This window comes from Ursus americanus, chromosome 7, assembly GCF_024610735.1.
Source record: "Ursus americanus isolate L20-20 chromosome 7, mUrsAme1.1.p, whole genome shotgun sequence".
NCBI lineage: Eukaryota > Metazoa > Chordata > Mammalia > Carnivora > Ursidae > Ursus > Ursus americanus.
Window position 1 is genome coordinate 47404066 of NC_142133.1, and position 20677 is coordinate 47424742.

At 40.5% G+C, this 20677-nt stretch overlaps 1 protein-coding gene across 3 annotated transcripts in view; it reads left to right on the top strand.

Moving 5' to 3' along the window:
* KCMF1 (potassium channel modulatory factor 1) overlaps positions 1–20677 on the top strand; it is a 70499-nt gene that overhangs the window by 39223 nt on the left and 10599 nt on the right. For all 3 annotated transcript variants that reach the window (XM_045808810.2, XM_087863627.1, XM_087863628.1), the window contains exons 2-4: positions 1576–1743; positions 5844–5983; positions 19916–20017. In XM_045808810.2, the coding sequence (XP_045664766.1) occupies positions 1576–1743; positions 5844–5983; positions 19916–20017 (410 nt within the window). The remainder of the gene's footprint in view (positions 1–1575; positions 1744–5843; positions 5984–19915; positions 20018–20677) is intronic.

A 20677-nucleotide genomic window follows, 5' to 3' on the forward strand; every position in this document is an offset into this window, starting at 1 on the left:
TTCCCCACATATGGATAATCACCTGTCCTGGCGCCATTCACTGTCTCCTTCCTCCTTTTCCCACTGATCTCTAGGGACTTTGTTGTCATAAAATACATTTCAGCATGTGTGTATCTGTTTTGGGCTTTCTGTTCTATTTCATTGGTCAGTTGATCTGTCTCCGTGCTAATAGTATCCTATCTTAATTACTGTAGCTTTATTTTTTTTTAATTTTTTAAGATTGTATTTATTTGTGAGAGAGAGTGCCAGTGAGCAAGCATGCATGGAGGAGGGGCAGGGGGGAGGGGGAGGGACCAGCAGACTTCCCACTGAGCGGGGAGCCCCATGTGGGGCTCGATCCAGGGACCCTGAGATCATGACCTGAGCTGAAACCAAGAGTCCTATGCTTATCGCTTAACCAGCTGAGCCACCCAGGCGCCCCTGACTGTAGCTTTATAATAGTTTATGATATATTAAGTAAATCCTTCCATCTTATTTTTCTTCAGGAATATCTTAGTTATTCTTGGCCCTTTGCAACTTGCATAAAAAATTTGAGTCGGCGTGTCATGTTCCACAAAAACTTCTTTTGTGATTTTGATTAAAATTGCATTGATTCCACCAGTCAATTTGGGGAGAATTGACATTCATTTCATTGAAACGTCTCATCTGTGAACCTGATATTTTTATTTTTTTAAAGTCCTTTAGGGATATCTGGATGGCTCATGCAGTTAAGCATCTGCCTTATCTCAGGTCATGATCCCACCATCCTGGGATCGAGCCCCGCGTTGGGCTCCCTGCTCAGTGGGGAACCTGCTTCATCCTCTCCTCCCTGCTTATGCTCTCTCTCTCTCTCTCTCTCTCTCTCTCTCGCTGTCACCCTCTGACTCTCTCTGTCTCTCTCTCAAATAAATAAAATCTAAAAATAAATAAAGTCCTTTAAATGTTTCGAGAGAGAGAATGTGTGTATGTGTGTATATATATATATATAAGTAATCTCCACGACCCATCGTGAGGCTCGAGCTCACAACCCAAGATCAAGTTTCATGTTCCACCCACTGAGCCAGCCAGGCACCCTTGAGTATGTATTTACTAATTTGCTTCATAAAGGGCTGCCCATCTTTGGTTAGATTTATTCATAGGCATTTTTTTTTAATGCTGTTGCAAATGGCATAATTTTTTTTAGTTATTCTCATTAGGAATATAAATCAGAGTAACAGATCCACCATATCATTGGAAATTCCTGTAGCATTTACTGTGTTGTTTCTAGTCATTTTAGGAAGGAAATGTGGGGTTAAATGTGTACCTTAAAAAATTTATAGGAGCACCTGGGTGGCTCAGTCAGTTAAGTGTCTGCCTTCGGCTCAGGTCATGATCCCGGGTCCTGGGATTGAGCCCCGAGTCAGGCTCCCTGCTCAGTAGAGAGCCTCCTCCTCCCTCTCCCTCTGCCTGCCGCTCTGCCTACTTGTGCTCTCTCTATCTCTCTGTCAAATAAATAAATAAAATATTTTTTTAAAATGTTTTTAAAAAATTTATAAAAATGAGATGGAGTATGGCCTATTATAGCTGCTAATTAATGATATTTCTTTTTTTTAATAGGTGTCAGCTGTGATGCATGTTTAAAAGGAAATTTTCGAGGTCGCAGATATAAGTGTTTAATTTGCTACGATTACGATCTTTGTGCATCTTGTTATGAAAGTGGTGCAACAACAACAAGGCATACAACTGACCACCCAATGCAGTGCATATTAACGAGAGTAGATTTTGGTATGTATTTAACTCACATTTTAATGGGTTGTCATGTAGAAGTTTGTATGTATGTGCGTGAAAAAGTAAAGGCAGAATGTTCCAAGATTCTTGCCAATAGGATACATTAAAAATAACATGAATCTTTTATATTCTAAATAATTCCCTTAATCATACCTTAATTGTTCATGAAAGCCATTCAGAGATCTATAAAACTGACAAAGTAGGAGATGGAAGAGTGCCTCAGTAAAGAAGGAGTAAAGTCAATGGACTGTTCTTGCCAACAGCACACAAGTATTCTTGCTCTGGTTATCAGAAAGCAGATTGTTTCTACAGTTGATTAGAAGACCTTGTTAAGCCATAGGAAAAGCTATAAATGTTTCATGCTGTAATTTCTTACCTAGTCAGCACTTGTAATCTTTCTCTTTAGGGCCATCATAGTTGCTGTGAAGTAGTATCTCATGGGGTTTTGATTCGCATTTCTCTGATGGCTAATGCTAGTGACCATCTTTTCTTATGCTTACTGGCCATTTGTAGATCTGCATTGGAGAAATGTCTATTCAGATCCTTTGCCCATCTTTTAATTGGGTAATATGTCTTTTTATTTGAGTTTTAATAGTTCCTTGTATACTCTTTATACAAGTTTCCTTATTAGTTGGATGATTTGCGGAAATTTTCTCCCATTCCGTGGGTTGTCTTTTCGCTTTTTTTTTTTTTTTTAACTTAGGCTCCACGTGGAGCCCAGTGTGGGGCTTGAACTCAGGGCCCTGAGATCAAGAGTTGGACACTTAACTGAGTGAGCCACCCAGGCACCCCGTGTCTTCACTTTTTTGATGGGTGTTTTGAAGCACAAAAGTTTTAATATTGATGATGTCCAGTTTATCTACTTTTTCTTTTGTTGTGCTTTTGGTGTCATATCTAAGAAACCACTGGCCAGTCAAGATCATGAAGATTTAAAACTATGTTTTCTTCTAAAAGTTTTATTGTTTTCGTTTTTACCTTAAGATCTTTGATCCATGTTGCATTAATTTTTGTCTGTGGAATGATGAGGTAGACCATTCTTTTGCATATGCATATCCAGTCATCCCAGCATCATTTATTGAAAAAGACTGTTCTTTACCCAGTGAATTGCCTTGGCATTCTCATTAAAAATCAGTTGACGTGAGGTGAGAAGGTTGGCGAGATGGGACAATGTTGGTCAAAGGCTACAAAGTTTCATTATGCAAAATGAATAAGCTCTAGAGAGCTGATGTATAATATGGGACCATAGTTAACAATATCACATAATTGAAATTTTTGGAGAGGATAGATCTTAAGTCTTTTAACACGCACACACAGAGGTAACTATGTAGGGGTGGTTGATACGTTAGTTTGATTGTGGTGATCTTTTCACAGTGTATATATATATATATATATATCTCAAATATCAATTTGTGTACCATAAATATACACAATTTTTATATGTCTAAGATATCTCAATAATCTAATAAAAAAGAAAAGTTGGTTGACCATAAGTATGTCTTTTCCTAGATTCTTAGTCTATTTCATTGATTTATAGCTCTCTCTTTACAGCTATACTTATAGCTAGTACCACACTGTCTTAATTACTATAAACTTACAGTAAGCTTTGAAATTGACAAGCGTGAGTCTTCCAGCTTTTGTTCTGTTTTGTTTTTCAAGATTGTTCTGGGTAGTCTAGATCCCTTGAGTTTCTGTGAAACATTTTTAGGATCAGCTCATCAAATTTCTGCAAGGAAGCCAACTGGAATTTTGATGGGGATTGTTTTGAATCTGTAGGTGACTTCGGAGAGCAACGGTATTAAGTCTGCCAGTCCATAAACATGAGATGTTCTTCCATTTATTTAGGTCATCTTTGATATTTTTCAACAAAGTTTTGTATTTATCAGAGGAAAAGTTTTACACTTTGTTCATTAAATCTGTTCTAAGTATTTTATTCTTTTTTGCTGTTGTAAATGGATTTTTAAAATTTTACATTTGGATTGTTCACTGCAAGTGTATAGAACAATTGGTTTTTGTGTATCAGTCTTATATCCTGTAATGTTTTTGTTGTTTATTAGTTCTGATGGTTTTTTAATGGATTTTTTAGGTTTTTCTCCTTTTTTTTTTTTTAAAGATTTATTAAGAGAGAGAGAGAGTTGGGGAGAGGGGCAGAGGGAGAGAACCTTTAAGCAGACTCCCCACTGAGTGCAGAGCCCAAGGTGGGGCTCGATCCCCTGTCCCATGAGATCATAACCTGAGCCAAAATCAAGAGTCAGATGCTTTGACTGTGCCACCCAGGCACCCCTAGGATTTTCTATGTGGAAGGTCATGTCATCTGCTAATAGAGATGGTTTTACTTCCTCCTTTCCATCTAGCTGCTTTTCATTTCGTTCCTCACCTAATCACTAGACCCTCCAGTAAAATAGTGAATAGAAATGGCAAGAGTTGGGGTGCGTGGGTGGCTCAGTCTGTTGAGCTTCTGACTCTTGGTTTTGGCTCAAGTCATGGTCTCGGGATCCTTGAATCCAGCCCCATGCCAGGCTTACAGGGAATCTGCTCGAGATTCTCTCCCTCACCCTTTCTCTGCCCCTCTTCCTGTGTGGGCTTGCTCTCTCTCAAATAAATAATCTTTAAAAAAAGAAATAGCCGGAGTGGAAATTTTTGTCTTCGTTCCAGGTTTTAGGGGGGGAAGACATCCAGTCCTTCACCCATAAGTATGATGTTAGCTATGGGTGTTTTGTACGTGCCCTTTATCAGGGGAACAAGTTTTATTCATTTTTATATATTTATCCCCACCTACCCTAAAACCACCTGGCAAGTCTTACGCATATAATAAATGGGTAAATATTTTTAAGGTAGTCTAAATCTTCCTAAAAATGAATGTGAACAAATCTCTTATGTAGTGAATACTTTCATTTCCTCTTCCCACAAAAGTGATCATATCTTAAGTGTTTGTGTCATGTTAAATTTAGTTCTTTATAATGAAGAGATGTAGCATACTAAATATACTTGCAATTGTAATTCCTTTTGTGCTACTAATGGAGAAAAATAGAACTTGAGATGTACTAATGAGGCAAACAAATTATTTGCATAGACTATCACTAATTGGTCAGTTCTTCAGTAACGAGTTTGGACAGAGTTTGTCGTGGTAGTGCTCCATTCAGGTTAGCATTTTGCAAGAACTCAGTGCTTAGGATCCTTCTTGCTGAATGGTGTGTGCTTTAGACAAATAACTGCATCGGGGAGTTGGCATACTGATCACAGTCGCCTACTCTGAGCCCTTGTGCTCTTGTATTATGATACACCCTGCTGATTATTTTTTTTCAAGATTTTATTTTTAGGGGGCGCCTGGGTGGCTCAGATGGTTAAGCATCTGCCTTGAGCTCAGGTCATGATCCCAAGGTCCTGGGATCGAGCCCTGCATCAGACTCCCTGCTCAGCAAGGAGCCTGCTTCTCCCTCTCCCTCTCCCTCTGCTGTTCCCCCTGCTTGTGCTCTCTCACTGTCTCTGTCAAATAAATAAATAAATAAAAATATTTTTTTTAAAAAAAGTTTTATTTGTAAGTAATCTCTATACTCTACCGATTGAGCCACGAGGTACCTCTCACCCTGCTAATTCTTTGTGTTGACACTGGCATTGCTACACATACAGAGACAAAGAAAAAATAAATTACAGTAAAATTAGAACTAGATGTGAAATGAGAGGTGTTTCAAAATTAAATGAAGGGGTTGGTGCCTGGCTGGCTCAGTCAGAGGGGCATGTAACTGTTGATCTCAGGGTCGTGAGTTCGAGCCCCACCTTGGGTGTAAAGATTACTTAAAATCTTCCCCAAAAAAGAAAAAAAAAACCCTCAAAATTAAATGAAGAGATAAAAAGTTACTTGCTTTGTTTTTCTCTTAAGGCAATAATAGCTATATGGGTAGAAAAGAAACTTTGGAGGGGTGTCACGGAGTTGTTGCATATGTGAGCAGAGAGGCACCTGAGCACTCCTTGACAGAGTGAGGTTTTTGGAGATTTCAGGCATTCTTTTGTTTTACATTATTGTACCATCTGTTTACGTTTTTATATATTTAAAAAAACACAATAATTATTTCTCACTACACTTCCGCTTTGTTTTTCAGATTTGTACTATGGTGGGGAAGCTTTCTCTGTAGAGCAGCCACAGTCTTTTACTTGTCCCTATTGTGGAAAAATGGGCTATACGGAGACATCTCTTCAAGAACACGTTACTTCTGAACATGCAGAAACATCAACAGAAGTGGTAAGTGAAGCATCCTTGTGTCTAAAAGGATGTGTTAAAGTACATTATTTCTACAGAAATAAAGCTAGGCGACTATCCTCTGTCTCCTGCTAAGTGGACTGATACTGTTGGCATAATAATTATTAAAATTGTCTTTTTACAGCAAGTTTTACACTTCCTAGGAGGCTGCACGTGTGCAAGATAACACGCTTCATTTGTTCACACTAGCACAGTATGGAATCTTGACCAAATTCAGGAGCCCTTAGCAAATGCCCTGTGAACAGGGTAAAAGCACCCCAGACTGCAGCACAGCTCTTTCTAGAGTATTCTTGCTACCTGCTTCATCTCTCTTTGTCAAGGAAACCTTTGTAAGGAAATCTTTAAATCTTAAGTCATTAAGTGTAGTAATCCATTGTCACATCTCGTAACAGACCACTTACTTGGTTTTCATCAGGTCAAAGCGCTAAGGTCCTCAGATGGTCCTTCTAGTCTAATCTTTCCCAGTGGCTAAAAGGCAAGGACCTAGAATAATGCACAAAGAAAATCTTGCCTTGAAAGCTCTTTGGATATTTAAGTCAGCGTATATTCAACTTTTAAGAAATGATGAAGTGTACCCAAAGACTCCCCCTTCCCCCCTTTACCATTGGGAATAATAGATAAAGTGAGGGATGGACTCCAGGTCTGGAATTTGGAGAATTTGGCACGAGCAATTGCACGTTCCATCAACTAATAAGCCCCTAGGTGTACTCAAGACAAATTAGCTAAAACTCAAGAGAAATAGTGTGTCCAGGGACCCACGGCTACTAAGGGGCAGAGCCAGGGTTTGAACTCAGCCAGCGTCCCTCTGGGTTGTCCCTGCTTCACCATGGTGCTGTTTTAGCTCTGCCACGGCTCTGCTCTTGCAGCTGTGCGTAGGACAGGTTCACTTCTGTTCCCGTTTACACTGCTTAGTGGGATGCTTAAAGTCGCTTCGAAGATTTATAGTTCAAACATTTGGTAAATTTACATGACGTTTGTCCTCCAGCCAAATTTTACTCTCCAGCAGCTCAGAACTGCTTTCGTCCTGCACCGTCTTGCAGCCTCAGAGTACTGTTGTCACATGTTACTACTGTTCGTAATTTGTTCTTCTTACTCTGTAGAGGTGACTTTGCTTCCTTTTGGCACAGCCCCAGGTACTGGTCTGAGGAACAGGGACTTGATTGCATCTCTGCCCTGGTTGTTGTGGGAATAATTTGTTTTTGACTTAATTTCTGTTAAGTTTGGGTACTTTATTTACCTAGATACACTAGAGATATACTAGAGATACACTTAAAATCATAACTAGGCAGTAGGTCCTAGTGCGGTACTTTCCTCACCCCACCTGGACAGGGCGGCTACTCTACTTTCCACATCCGAAATGGGAGAATCTAGCAGAAAGTTAAGTCCTTTCCATGAATGAAAAACTAATTCTTTAAAATAGGAATCAGTAGCTCTGCCTCAGCAGCTTTGCCTTTATTTTTTTTCCTAAGAGTAAATACTCAGAATTTGTTTACGCTCCTCTGTACCTGACCCACAGTTTGGAAATGAAATACTTGCCGTCCACAGATGGTTTCATGGTGTGTCTCTCAGAGGTCCTGCTCAGCACGCGCCTTTATGAAGTTCCCAGGCTTTCAGCACATGGCTCAAGACAGTGGCCTTGCCATTTTTCGATTGGTATTAGTGGAGTATTTTAGGGATTGCTGCCTCCTCACTGGCCCTTAGTCTGCATGAACACCGCATCTGCCCTGTGTTTCCACCCGGGCATTTCAAGTGAAAAATGGCAAGCAAACAAGAATCTTTGCTATGAGGGCACAGGGTTAGTTCTTCTTCAAATCATGTGAGTCATGTCCTTCTCAGTCCCTGGCTGGCACTACGTATGGCTTCCTGACTAGTGTCCACACCGGAGGACTGGCGCCTATGTCACCGCAGTTACTAAATACTTTGAGTGCCTCTCTGTATACGTGTGGAGCCTGTTATCAGCTCTAATAACGTTACAGTTGTATGTGAATGTCCAGGTGATGTTACTAGGTGTCCCCTCCCACCCCACCCCTCACCCCAGTGTTTTGCCAAAGTCATGGTTAGTCAAACATGGAAAAGTTCTGGAGTTCAAGGGTGACTCATGTCATTTTAGTGGGGGACTGTATTCACATAACAACTGACTGTCTCTCCTTTTCTCTTCCTGTTTACATTTTTCTTTCTGAATGCTCAGTGTGCTGTCTTCGCTTTTGCCCCTGTGTTTTCCTGCATGTGTCCTCTAGGCCAGCAGTTTGTATCTTCCTAGAGGACTTAAGGATCTCACTCCTCTAACCAGCATCCATTTGGAACATTTAGGGGCAAGAGGCTATGTCACTGCAAATGTCATTGTCACCACTAGAAAGCATTTACTGATACCTGACACAGCGAGCAAGAAAGTCTCCTGAAGGTTAATTTTCAAAAAACAACTTTGTAGACAACTTTGTAACCTTGTTTGTATTTTTCTGTTTCCTTTTTCAGCTAGGGACTCTAAGGCCCCAACCTAAGATTTGCCTCCCCTTCTTAAGATTAATTTGCAATTACTCAAGAGACTTTTGATTTTGAGGGTATGGACGGAACCCTTCAAAGCCAGATACTGTGAAAAACATCTGCTACAGAATGCATAGTGAAGGTGATGACTAGTTCAAAATGTAGGAAGCAGATTGGGTTATAATCTCAGTCGTCTTCATGTAAACACCAAATAATGCTAAATAATGTGGTTTTGAAATTAAGCACAGGTTCTTAAAATCCCTCATACTTATAGTGAGATTTGGTAGATTGGAACAACTAACTGGATTTTGGTTGTGGGAAGAATTCAGAGGGGAAGGAGCCCAGCATGTAATTTTAAAATCTATCAATCTGGTAGTAGAAGTGAGCAGTCGTTGTCAAATGGGATTGCAAATATGGATTACTGAGGAAGTAGTAGGATGGTGGAAGAAACATGGTAGGTAGAAAAGCTTTTCTTTGGATGTAAAAGGGCATTGAGAAGTGACTGTAAAATTTTTCTTAAATCTTCCACTACAGCTTGCACTGCAGCTGACTAGAAAGCCTTCAGGGATTTTGTTGTTGTTTTTAGATGAAACATGCTGCTATGTTTCGTTAATGATATGTAGTTAATTTTTCACTTCTTTGTTTAATAAAATCTCTTGTAATTTATCTGTAGAATATTATACTTAAAAGATAACAGCACTTTTTGGTTTACCAGCATTTTCTTCCCACTTCCAGAAATTATGAACAGAACTATTCTGTTTGCAATTAACAGCAGGGCTCTAATAGGTCATTGCTGGGAAATTTTGGCTTTCGACTTTTCATTTGATGTATTTACTCATTTTCATTACTCTCCAGAATGGGGGTTAGGGTAGTGGCTAGCATTTAAGTGCTCTTCGTTTATGTTAATGATACATTTCCCTCCCTTTTTAATGAAGACCTAGATGTGTTTATAACAGAATGAATTACATTTGAAATAGCGTGGTGGTACTGTGTTCCATTTATAAGAAATAAAAATCAAGGAGAAAGAATGATTTTTTGGAAATTTCCAACAGTCTGACTTTAGACATTTTTGAGTAATAACTCTTGGAGCACCTGGCTGGCTCAGTCGGAAGATCTTGCGACTCAATCTCAGGGTGGTGAGTTTGAGCCCCACATTGGGGTTGTAGAGATTACATACATACATAAACTTAAAAAAAAATAATTCTTACAGAGAAAAATGATAGCATAAAAGGACCTTTAAGTTTTTTTTAGTAATTCAGAATAATCGGCTTTAGCTGATAATTTACTTAATATTTGAACAGTTGTTTGTCTGGAGCACAAAATAGAAATTATCATCATTGGGGCACCTGGGTGGCTCAGTTATTAAATAGCGTCTGCCTTCGGCTCAGGGCATGATCCCGGTGTTCTGGGATCGAGCCCCACGTCAGGCTCCTCCGCTGGGAGCCTACTTCTTCCTCTCCCACTCCCCCTGCTTGTGTTCCCTCTCTCGCTGGCTGTCTCTCTCCCTGTCAAACAAACAAACAAACAAATAAATTAATTAATTAAAATAAAATAAAATAAATTATCATCGTTGTGGCAATTTGTGTATAAACAGTAGATGCATTTGATCTCTAAACAAGCAGGAAAGTATTAGATCAAATCTGCAGACCAGATGAACATTGGTAGATATGATTTATGCATGAAGGCTATGAGAAATGACATGTTTTAAATTGTCTATAGGACTTTTAAGACTTGATCATCAATATATCTATTTCATTGAGAGACCATTTTATTTTATTTTTTAAAGATTTTATTTACTTATTTGAGACAAAGAGAGTGAGCAAGAGAGAGAGAACACAAGCAGTGGGAGAGGGAGAGGCACACTGCCCGCTGAGCAAGGAGCCCTACTCGGGCTCCATCCCAGACCTGAGCCAAAGACAGCCACTTACCTGACTGAGCCACCGAGGCACCCTGAGAGACCATTTTAATATGTAGATCTATAGACCTAACTTCCCAACACATTTATTTCCTTATTAAGGAGCAATAATGGTGGAGTGAACCACAGTTTTTGCAAATCTTCTAATTTAATTTTATATACTTTCTTAAATATTATAATTCCCTGTTTACCCTTTTAATCAGATAACCAAGATAAAGGTAAGCATTTAAAAGCCAAATATATATTAAAAGAAAAAAATAGGCTTTGACTTCTGCTTACATTCTTCTTTATCAAAGAATGCAGTTGGATGCTGTCTGCTTTTCTGTGAACTAACAAGGGTATTTTATTTAATAATAGTGGAGAAATAGATAGGATTTGAAAAGTACAGTTGCTACAGGCAACCATATTGTCACTGCTCAGCTGCATTCAGCTAGAGAGATTGTAGAAGATTAGGGCTTGGTACTTTTATCATTTGTGCTTTTCATTAGTTTTGACCCCAAACACTTTCTATTTTATAAATCACCTTTTTCTATCTTTAGTGTTTGCCTGTCTTTGCACATTTTTAAATAATAGTTATTTTGAATACATTTATTTGTTTAAAATCAGATCGTAATACTTTCCATTTTAAGCGTGATAGAGCCATTAGTATCCCAGCAGATTTTTAAGTTGTGAGCAGGGAAGGAAATGTTAGGAGACACTTTGGGGGTTCCAGGTTTGTTCTGGGATAATCCTATATGCATGTGTTCAGATATTTTTAAAAGCTGTTTCTGTGAGAAATCAGTTTCTCAAGATGATATGAAAACCAAGAAGGGAATTACTTAAATTATTGAGAAAATGAGATAATAGCTTTTCTTGGAAGGGTCTGTGTGTGCTATTTGAGAGTACATTGTTATCCCCGGATGGGCTTTTCATTACTTTCTACTTTCTTCTTTGTTGAAGTTGAATTAAAATCCTGTAGGGGAAGGGAGGCAGGCAGTATTCTGAATGGAAACAATGCCTAACGTGCAGGGGGCACTGGCTAAGACATCAGCTGTCAGACACATTCATTTTGAATTCTTTTTTTCTTTAGCCACTGGTCTGGTTTCTTCTTTGTCCTATGAAATACTGGTTTGTCTAGTTCAGTGTCCAGACAGCTAACTTCAGGTCAAAGAAATGTTTTGGAGGGTTTGTAGGAAGATTTGTAGGGAAGGTGGTATAAAGATGGAGCTCTCCAGCAACTGTTGGCAAATTACAAGGTGGCTCAGAAATTCTTTAAGTGGGTGTCAGCTTTGTCTTTTCTCCTCCCACCATCCCTTCTTTTCCAGACCTGCCCTTCAGATTTAAAAAAACAAACGAAACAAACAGTAAAACAACAAAAACTGATTAAGAAAATTATTTGAAGACACCAGTCTTGGTATTCATAGCTGAGGTCATTTTTTTCTAGGAAGCTCTAAGCAAACTCGGCCTCACTTGACAAACTGGTTATGCCCTTGAGGAGAGGAACATACAAAGCTTCTGTCTTCGTCAGACTCTTAACTTCAACTCACTGTAAACAACATAAACCCACTAACTTAAGTAGAGTTTATGTCTGATTCTTCCCAAAAATTGTTGCTTGCTTTTAGAGCACTGCCTCCCTGGCCCTGTCCCCCTGCAGCTTTCAAGTTCTTCTTGACACCACTAAGCCGTAAGAGCTTCCCATTTTCTTTTCTTTTTCAAAGTCTACAAGTAAAATATATAGCTTACCCCAGGGTAGATGGAGAAAGTGGCACTTACAATGGGATTTTTCTTCTAGGTAAGTATGGGTGCTTTATATCTAGAGTGAATTGTGGGCAGGATAAAGAAAAAGGACAGCTCTGGGGCGCCTGGGTGGCTCAGTTGGTTAAGCGTCTGCCTTCGGCTCAGGCGAGCCCCACATCAGGCTCTGCGCTCAGTGAGGAACTTGCTTCTCCCTCTCCATGCACCCCTCCCGCCTGCTTGTGCTCTCTCTCTCTATCTCTCTCAAATTAATAAATAAAAATCTTTGAAAAAATAGAAGAATGTGATTAGAAAAAGGAAAAAAAAAGGACAGCTCTGAGTTATTTCTTATTGTTGCTAAATTATATTTTTTTGTTTTGTGAATTCCCAGGACATCAGCATACACATATAATTCAAATTTCTGTGTAAGAAATACATTTAAGGTGGTAGAGCGTGCGACTCTTGATCTCAGGGTTGTGGGTTTGAGCCCCACGTTGGGTGTAGAGATTACTTAAAGATCTTTAAAATATAAATAAATAAAATGTTTTAAACCCAAACTTACTTATTTCTAAAGATTTTATTTATTTATTTGAGATAGAGCAACAGTGAGAGAGAGAGTAGGGAGAAGCAGGCCCTCCATTGAGCAGGGAGCCCAATGCGGGGCTCGATCCCAGGACCCTGGGATCATGCCCTGAGCCGAAGGCAGATGCTTAGCCAACTGAGTCACCCAGGCGCCTCCCCAAACTTAGTTATTTAGGACTTTGAAATCACATATAAAAATGTAAGGAAAATTAAAACTTTTGTATGTAACAAAAACTCCCTGAAGTTCTATATGCTGTTCTTCAGAAGCATGTGACAGCTCCAACATAAGCATTAAAATGGGGAGAATGGAGCTGAGAAGAAAAATAATTTCAATATGAAGTAACTCATACTTCATTATAAGTTAGTTTCAGTGTTCCATGGCAACAACAGAAAATTAGATTGTAATCCAGTCGAACAGTATGCTCACTCAGCTCTTGAGAAAGTACCTATATCTGTATTCTCATAGTGGATGGCTAAGGTGCAAATGGCTGTAACTTAGATAGTTCTAGAAGGCAGAAGAAGTTTATTGACCATGTGGCATAGATTTTCCAGTACTGCTTTGTTTATGTCCTCAAAGCAAAACTCCAGCGTTAAGTCTTATATTTATTATATTTGCAGATTTTATAAGATGTACTACTTTTAATTGGGCAGGAGATAAAAAACCCGAAGTTACCAGTTAGCCTCAGCAGTAGTTAGCTCAGTAGAATGTTGACTTTTTTTTTTTTTTTAAACTGTAAGGACTAAAATACTGTGCGTGTGAAGGTTTTTTATGTGTCTTGGCTTTACATTCTAATAGCTCTTTTTGGATCATCACTTTTCAGTAGAAGAAACTCTCGTTAAAAAAATACCCCATTATATCGCAGGTGATCAGAAAAGTCTGCCTAACAGAACAAGCCTGAGATATTTCTAGAACTGAGTTTAAGGGGTGCCTGGGTGGTTCAGTGGGTTAAGCGTCTGCCTTCGGCTCAGGTCATGATCCCAGGGTCCTGGGATTGAGCCCCGCTTTGGGCTCCCTGCTCAGTGGGGAGCCTGCTTCTCCCTTTCCCTCTATCTCCTGGCTCGTGGTCTTGCTCTCAATCTCTCTCTCTCAAATAAATAAATAAAATCTTAAAAAAAAAACAACTGAGTTTAAGAGCCCTTCGAAAGAAGAGACATGAATTGTAACCCAGTTTGAATAAATAATGAGAAATACATCCCAGTTTTTAAGAGGAGATGAAATTCATAAGAACTTGAATGGTGGCAGGTTTACCATTGTTCACTTCTTGGTCATTTCACTATCTTCATTTCTTGATGATTTTATAACCCAGGCTATTAAATGAACACTGACTTTGGTACTTAGTAAATACTTAATGAATTAGATAGTCCATAGTAACAAAATTATACAATATAACAAATTTAACGAGTGAGAACTCAATTAACTTTATGGCCACCTGGACTTCATAGAATAGCTCCTTTACAAATGCATGCATTTGTAAAGAGTGGCACAAGAAGAATTGTGCTTATTGTAGTTTGGAAGGTGCCTGTATCTTAAATGACACTCACGAGGCTTTGCTTACATGTTTTCATTAAATTTATAGAGCCTACACATGTAACATAAAGAAGACCCCAACTTAAAAAGAAGCTATTTTTGTCAATGCCCTTTGGACGCCTAGCTTGAAACCAGAGTTTCAAGCTGCTTAGGGAAAGCCTGTGTAACCTAGTATTAGAAAGCTAGTATGGTATTAAACAACAGAGGAGAATGATTTGACTTGAAGTTGTGTTTTTATCTTTCTTGTGCTTATGAGTGTGTGTGTGTGTGTGTGTGGCAGGGGGGCAGACTTGCATAAGGATGAATAAGTAAACAGCTTTTACGAAGACAGTAGAGCTGTGGCAGTGATTCTTCACTACATTTTTTTTTTTTTTTTGCTTTTAAGATTTATTTATTATTTACTTAGAGAGCACGGGAAGGGGGAGGGGCAGAGGGAAAGGAGAGAGAATCTCAAGCGGACTCCGCGCTGATCATGGAGCCCTATGCAAGGCTCAGTCTCATGACCCTGAGGTCACGACCTGAGGTGAAATCAAGAGTCAAACGCTTAACTGAGCACCCAGACTTCACTACATCTTAATTTTGCTCCAGAACCCGTAACTCCTCAGATACAAGAGCAGTACCTTTCATCTTTTCAACCATGACTAACTTCACAACTTGACCCATAGCTGTAGTAGAGAAAAGGAACAAGGAACGGGAAAAAGGAGAAGGAAAGTTCAAGTGATGACTGGACAAAAAGCAAAGAAACAGGAAAATGGGGGCTGTAGAAGGGTGTTATGTGAGAACAAGCATAGGTGCCTGAGAGAAATTAACTGAGTTGTTAGTTGTTAACATGGGAAAAGGGTGAGAGGAACACATTTACTTTAGCCCTATTTCTTTGCCCTCAGAAGAATAATGTCAGAAGAAAGTCTGTTCTAGATCATTCCTAGGTCAGTTATAAAGGACAGCTTGGAAAGGAAGATATTTACTGGCCTTTCTCAAGATAAGTGTTCATGACTGAATATGTCTCTCCAAGTATTAACCAAGAGCATTACATTTAATATGTGAAGTGTGAATTATTGCTTTCTGAAGTCCCTAAATTCTTGGAGTAAGTAAGGCACAATGGCTGTTACCATACCAACTTTAAAACATGGCCTCAACCCACACAAGACTTTATGGCACATCTGAAGACCACCCTAGATTATCTGATGCAACTGGAGAATAACGCACAAGGAGTCGGAGGGCATTGTGACTTTACGTAGGCCTTGAAAAATGGGTATGATTTCAAAAAGTGGACAGAATGGGAAAGAGAGGCATTATTCAGAGGAAAGAGACAACACGGACGAAGATGTGGTTTTGAGAAAGAAATGTAGGAAGTGGAAGTTATGGTAAGTCAGTGAATGTTGTGGGAAATAAAATGGAATCAGCTGAGTAAGACCAGATAATAGAGAACCGTTAAAACCAGAACATTTGTCCACTTGGTTGGGTAGACAGTAAAGAGAAGGCTTGGCATTGGTACAAAGGAATAGCATTACTTTCTCCATCATCGTGCCTCGTAGGCTGTTATTTGGGAATGGAAGGATGGTAGAGCATGAGTGATTCTGTAGTTCTTTTGAGACAGGACGAACCTATTCAGAATGATTGTATGGATGAAAATGAATCCTCAAAAGGGCCCAAAACAGAAATTACAGAGAAGCTGTGCTGCCATAACCAGATCACGGCTGCCATAGAAATGGTGCATCAAACATTTGGGGTTACCAGAAAATAACCATAGATGACGATATAGGGAGAGCACAGCTTTTGAACCAGTACTCAAAAGAAAATATTTCTCATGGATGTAAAGTTAGTCAGATGAAAGAAATACATGAGTTTATCAAGTTTGTGATCCAGAAACCTAGTCGAGAAATACTAGTTGGCAAGGCAGTTATTTCTCTTAAAGTGCTTGCCATTAACAAGAAACGCAGTATCCCAGAATCTGAGTTCAAGGGCAGTTTCAAGTGGCCTGGGAGGATGATGCTTCCGAGTGGGTCAGCCTCATGGTAAAGAACCAGTCTAGCTCGTCATCGGCACGCGCTGACTGGTGAGAGCCATCTCTCTAGTGCTGCGGTCCAGCTACGGGGGAAGCCACGTGAGGCGTGGGGCAGGTGGGCAGTTTTTTTAAGTGCATTTCTCTGTAGCAGTGAACAGAGTGGGCAAGAAACTTGCTATGAAACCCGTCCCCCGAGGAAAGGAGAAGAGCTCACCACATCAGGAGAACTTCCGTCCTCTGTCGTTCTTGAGGCGCTACACGGTAGCGGGAGAGAGGATGCCCCGGCTGCAGGGGGTGTGACCTTGCTTTAGACCGGTTGGTGATTGCATGGGAAGAACGTGTGGAGTTCTCGTTTAAAAACAAAAACCGAGCATGCTGATTTTAGATGACTTTTATGTACAGAACCTGTCACAGGGAAAAATGTTGTATAAATGTAGTACTGACCTGGCGTACGTGAAATAATGACTGCAGAAGGTATGGTGTAGACATGGGTGACCACCTGTGGTAAGAATCCACACTGACTGGGGCGCCTGGGTGACGCAGTCGGCTAAGCAGCCAACTCTTGGTTTCAGCTCAGGTCAGAAGACGGAGCCCCACATCAGGCTCCACCTCAGCACGGAGTCCGCTTCAGTTTCTCTCTCCCTCTGCCCTACCCCCTGCTCATGTGCCCACTCTTTCTCTCTCAAATAAATATATAAATCTTAAAAAAAAGAAAAGAATCCACGCTGACTGGTTGCTTGCTGGCAGTCATGCACTGGGGCCACGTGGAAAATTGGAAACTCCATTCTGTTTTTGGCATGGGATTTCATCTCGGTACATTGATAGAGGCTTCCAGAGGGCTGCAGATGAAAAGCAGGACTGATGGTGAGCTTCAGTAGTGAGATGAAGCAGAAGAGGAAGACTCGCACAGCAGCAAAGACAAGACTGCAAATAAATAGCAAAGACATTTGTCATAAAAATTTGAGCAAGGGGATAGTAAGTAAAACAACATTTCGTGTTTCATTCCACAGGGTAAATATTTCTTATTTTTCAATACCATTGTATATTCAAGCTGTATTTGCCAAATTTATCTAATTATAAGATAATTGGAACCCTTGTCAAAAACAGATTTTCAGATCTCCTAAAATCAGTTTCCAGGCATGGGCCTAGGAAACTATATTTTTAACAAATGCTCCAGATGAATTATATACTCAGCCAATTTCAGGAAGCACCAAGTTATGCCAATTCAATGTGCCTGAATGTTGGCAAGTTGTCATATGTTAAGCTAATGTGTTACATGGAATTTTCTTGTTCAAGTAATAGATGTTACTATATCATGTGGCAGTGGAAGTACGATAAATATTAATGTTGACAAACTCATAATTTTAGAGTTAATAGCTTATCCTTTGTGTGGAATTTTCCTGTCTTATAAAAGGTCTTAGGTATCATCATGTGGAAGTAAAGACACACTCAAAACTAAACAGTATTCCACATCCCCATCTCAGAGGTGCTTTTCTGGTTTGTAGGAGACTGTCAGTCCTGTTAGGGCATTCTTAGTACATTTGGTATCTGTACTTCCCCATGCTGTCTTCCTTCCAGGAATGCAAATCCTCAAGGAGACTTTTCTCCTCTAAGAACATTTACATGTGTCCTCAAAGTACCGAAACTTCTACAGCTCTCTTTGTGGAGTTCAAGTTGTACATAGATTTTATCCAAAGGTCAGCCTAAAGGGAATATTTGAGAAGGAAGGTGCCTTTTCCTCTTAATGGTTATTTTTTCTTTGGATAAAGGTCTCGTACTTGCAGTCAGTGGTATTGTAATAACACCGTAGCCCAGTACCTGTTAGTGTTGCGGAACAGTCTCAAAGATACCTAACCTGGCTTGTTTGTTCGATTTTTAAATAACTGGTGGTTGTTTCTGCTTCTCCAGACCTGTCGGTCTTTTTGCTGTCAGCAAGTCTGGTCACAGTTCCCAAACAAGAAACAAATCACGCTGTCCTGCATTTCTCAAAAACTGTCGACCGTCTGGCCAGGCAAGACAGAAACACGCAAGAAATAAGTGTACCAGACGCCGCCTTGCAATGTTGCAGCACAGGAATGATACCGACAGTAAAACCTAAATTCCTAGGCAAGACTTGAGAATTGGTGAACTTATGAACAGATACAATTGCTTTTCTCTCTGACAGAGGACAGAATGTCTGACCACCTTTCTGGCATCTTCTAAGAAAGGCACGCACATGTCTATCTACTTTCTTTCTTCGTTTCTCTCGCAGGCACATCCCTGTGTGACCCCCTCCCTGCTTCTTTCGCACACTGTCCTGCCTAAATGTTATCCTCATGAGCGTCTGTAGGTTTTCTTGAGGCTGCTACTCAGACTCCTGAGGCGGAGAGAATCAGGACAGCGGACTGGGCGTAAGAGGAACTGGGATCAAATCCGAGTCAGACTCTCAGGGGACTCCTGCTTTCTAGTCACCAGAGGGTGGGGATGTGTGTTGGCTTAGGCTCTGGGAATCAGTTTGTTTTCCCCTCTGTGGCCCAGGGCGGGCCTTCCAAGTCTCACCTTGCCCCTGCCTCCCCGTCTCCAGCGCCATTCTCATCTTCTCCTCTGCCACGAGCAGGCAGCAAGGTCAACTGAGTGCCTGAATTTTACTCCAGGGGAAAGAACTGAGCCACACAACACATGTACTGGCAGGAAGAATCACATATCCCATCCTCAGCCCTTTCGTCCCTCGAAAGACACAAGCCTAAACCTCTGTGATTTCCTGGGGCTTCCACTGGTTGTGCTCCTTTGCGTCAGGCCTGTCTTCTTGGCTCTGCTGTTTAAAGTTCTTCATACCCCAAGGCTTGGCTACTACCACTCTTAGACCATCATCTTCCCATTTGGATTTCTAGAAGAGAAAGGGCATTTCCTCTGAAAGTGCCTCATTCTTTCAATCCTTCCCCTCTTCTCCCTATTTCGCCACTTTCCTGACACTGCTGTTTCAGAAACAGTATTCCCAACCTATGAAGTCTCCCCTGAGCGCTGCCTATGTACGCACCGTGTTCTTCCTCCTTTGTCCTGGCCCTTGCCCTAAGGCGTACTGGGAAGTTGGTCTCCTACTCCCTGGCGTTTTGTTCCACCCCCATTTTCCCTTGGAAGTCCTGTTCATGACTGTATAGAGCGCATTTGCTGTTATCAGTAAACGCTGTCTTAATATTTGAGTTTGTATAGTTGTGTTTTAATAAGAGTTTTGCTGTCATATTTGGAGATTGGCTCTCAAATCTAGCTTACTTGGGGGACGTTGATGTGTCAGTCTTTACCATTCAAGACCGGACTGAGTCAGATGGGAATGGGCACTGAATAGCACATCTTCTGAAGAGCACATCTTAAATCTTTTTTTTTTTTTTTTTTTTACATCTTAAATTTTTGGGGGGGAGCTATTTTGCTAGACCATGCAGGTGCATTGGCCAGGCTGTTGAAAGGATTTGCCAGAGCTCAAGTTTGAGCTGTTCGTTGAGAGCTGTTGGGTCTGACTCTGACGTGGTCTGTTTTAGTTGAGGTACCAGCGCGGATGTGCGGTAGGTCACGGGCAGGCCTCTGGTGCTTTTGACGAGCGCACCATCTCTGCTGTGCTTTGGCCTGGTTGAAACTCAGTCGGAGTAAAATATTCATCCAGCAAGATGTTTGATCAGTATTCATCTGTTAAATCTGCTTTCTTTACTTTCATTTCAGATTTGTCCAATATGTGCAGCGTTACCTGGAGGCGACCCTAATCATGTCACGGATGACTTCGCCGCTCACCTGACACTTGAACACAGAGCCCCTAGAGATTTAATATCCTTTTAAGAGGCAAGAAGGGTTCAAGTTGTTTGTAATGTTTGTTATTTTGATTATTTTTAAGGACAATATACCCGGAGAGAACAACTAATCTCCAAATTATTTTAGTTTTTTTGACCTTTCCTGAAAGTGACTCAGTGTTGAGATGCAGTTCATTTCTCTCTTTATACGCCATGACTGTCCCGTGACCAGTGCTCGTTAAGTGAAAGTTGCCTTGCTCATCTCTTCACTTCATTACAGTCAGATTTTTTTTAAGACCGCTTAACAGGGTTATAAGTTTTCATACAAAAGAGGAAAATGCTAATCCAAATTAAAATCTAAGTATATATAAGGCGCATTTATTTGCTTCCCCTTCTTGTGCTCTGTTGCCTTATCCTGTAATCGGTGGGATGATGAGCAAGGATGCATGTTGGGGCTGCTTTCCCTTTGGAGTCCCCTTCTCCAGAGACCGCCATTCCCCGCCCAGTCTCTGAGTGGGTCAGCATGAGGTCAGGTCCAGCTCCAGAGTCCTTCCCGCTTTTCTTTCTGCTTCCCCTTCACAAGTCGGTCTCTCAGCAGTGGCTGGTGATGTTCCTTGTAATCCAAGACATGAGCGGCCCACCAGAGTAATTAATTTTGTACCCTCCGTGCTTATTTCAAGTTCTGAATTGTTTTTCT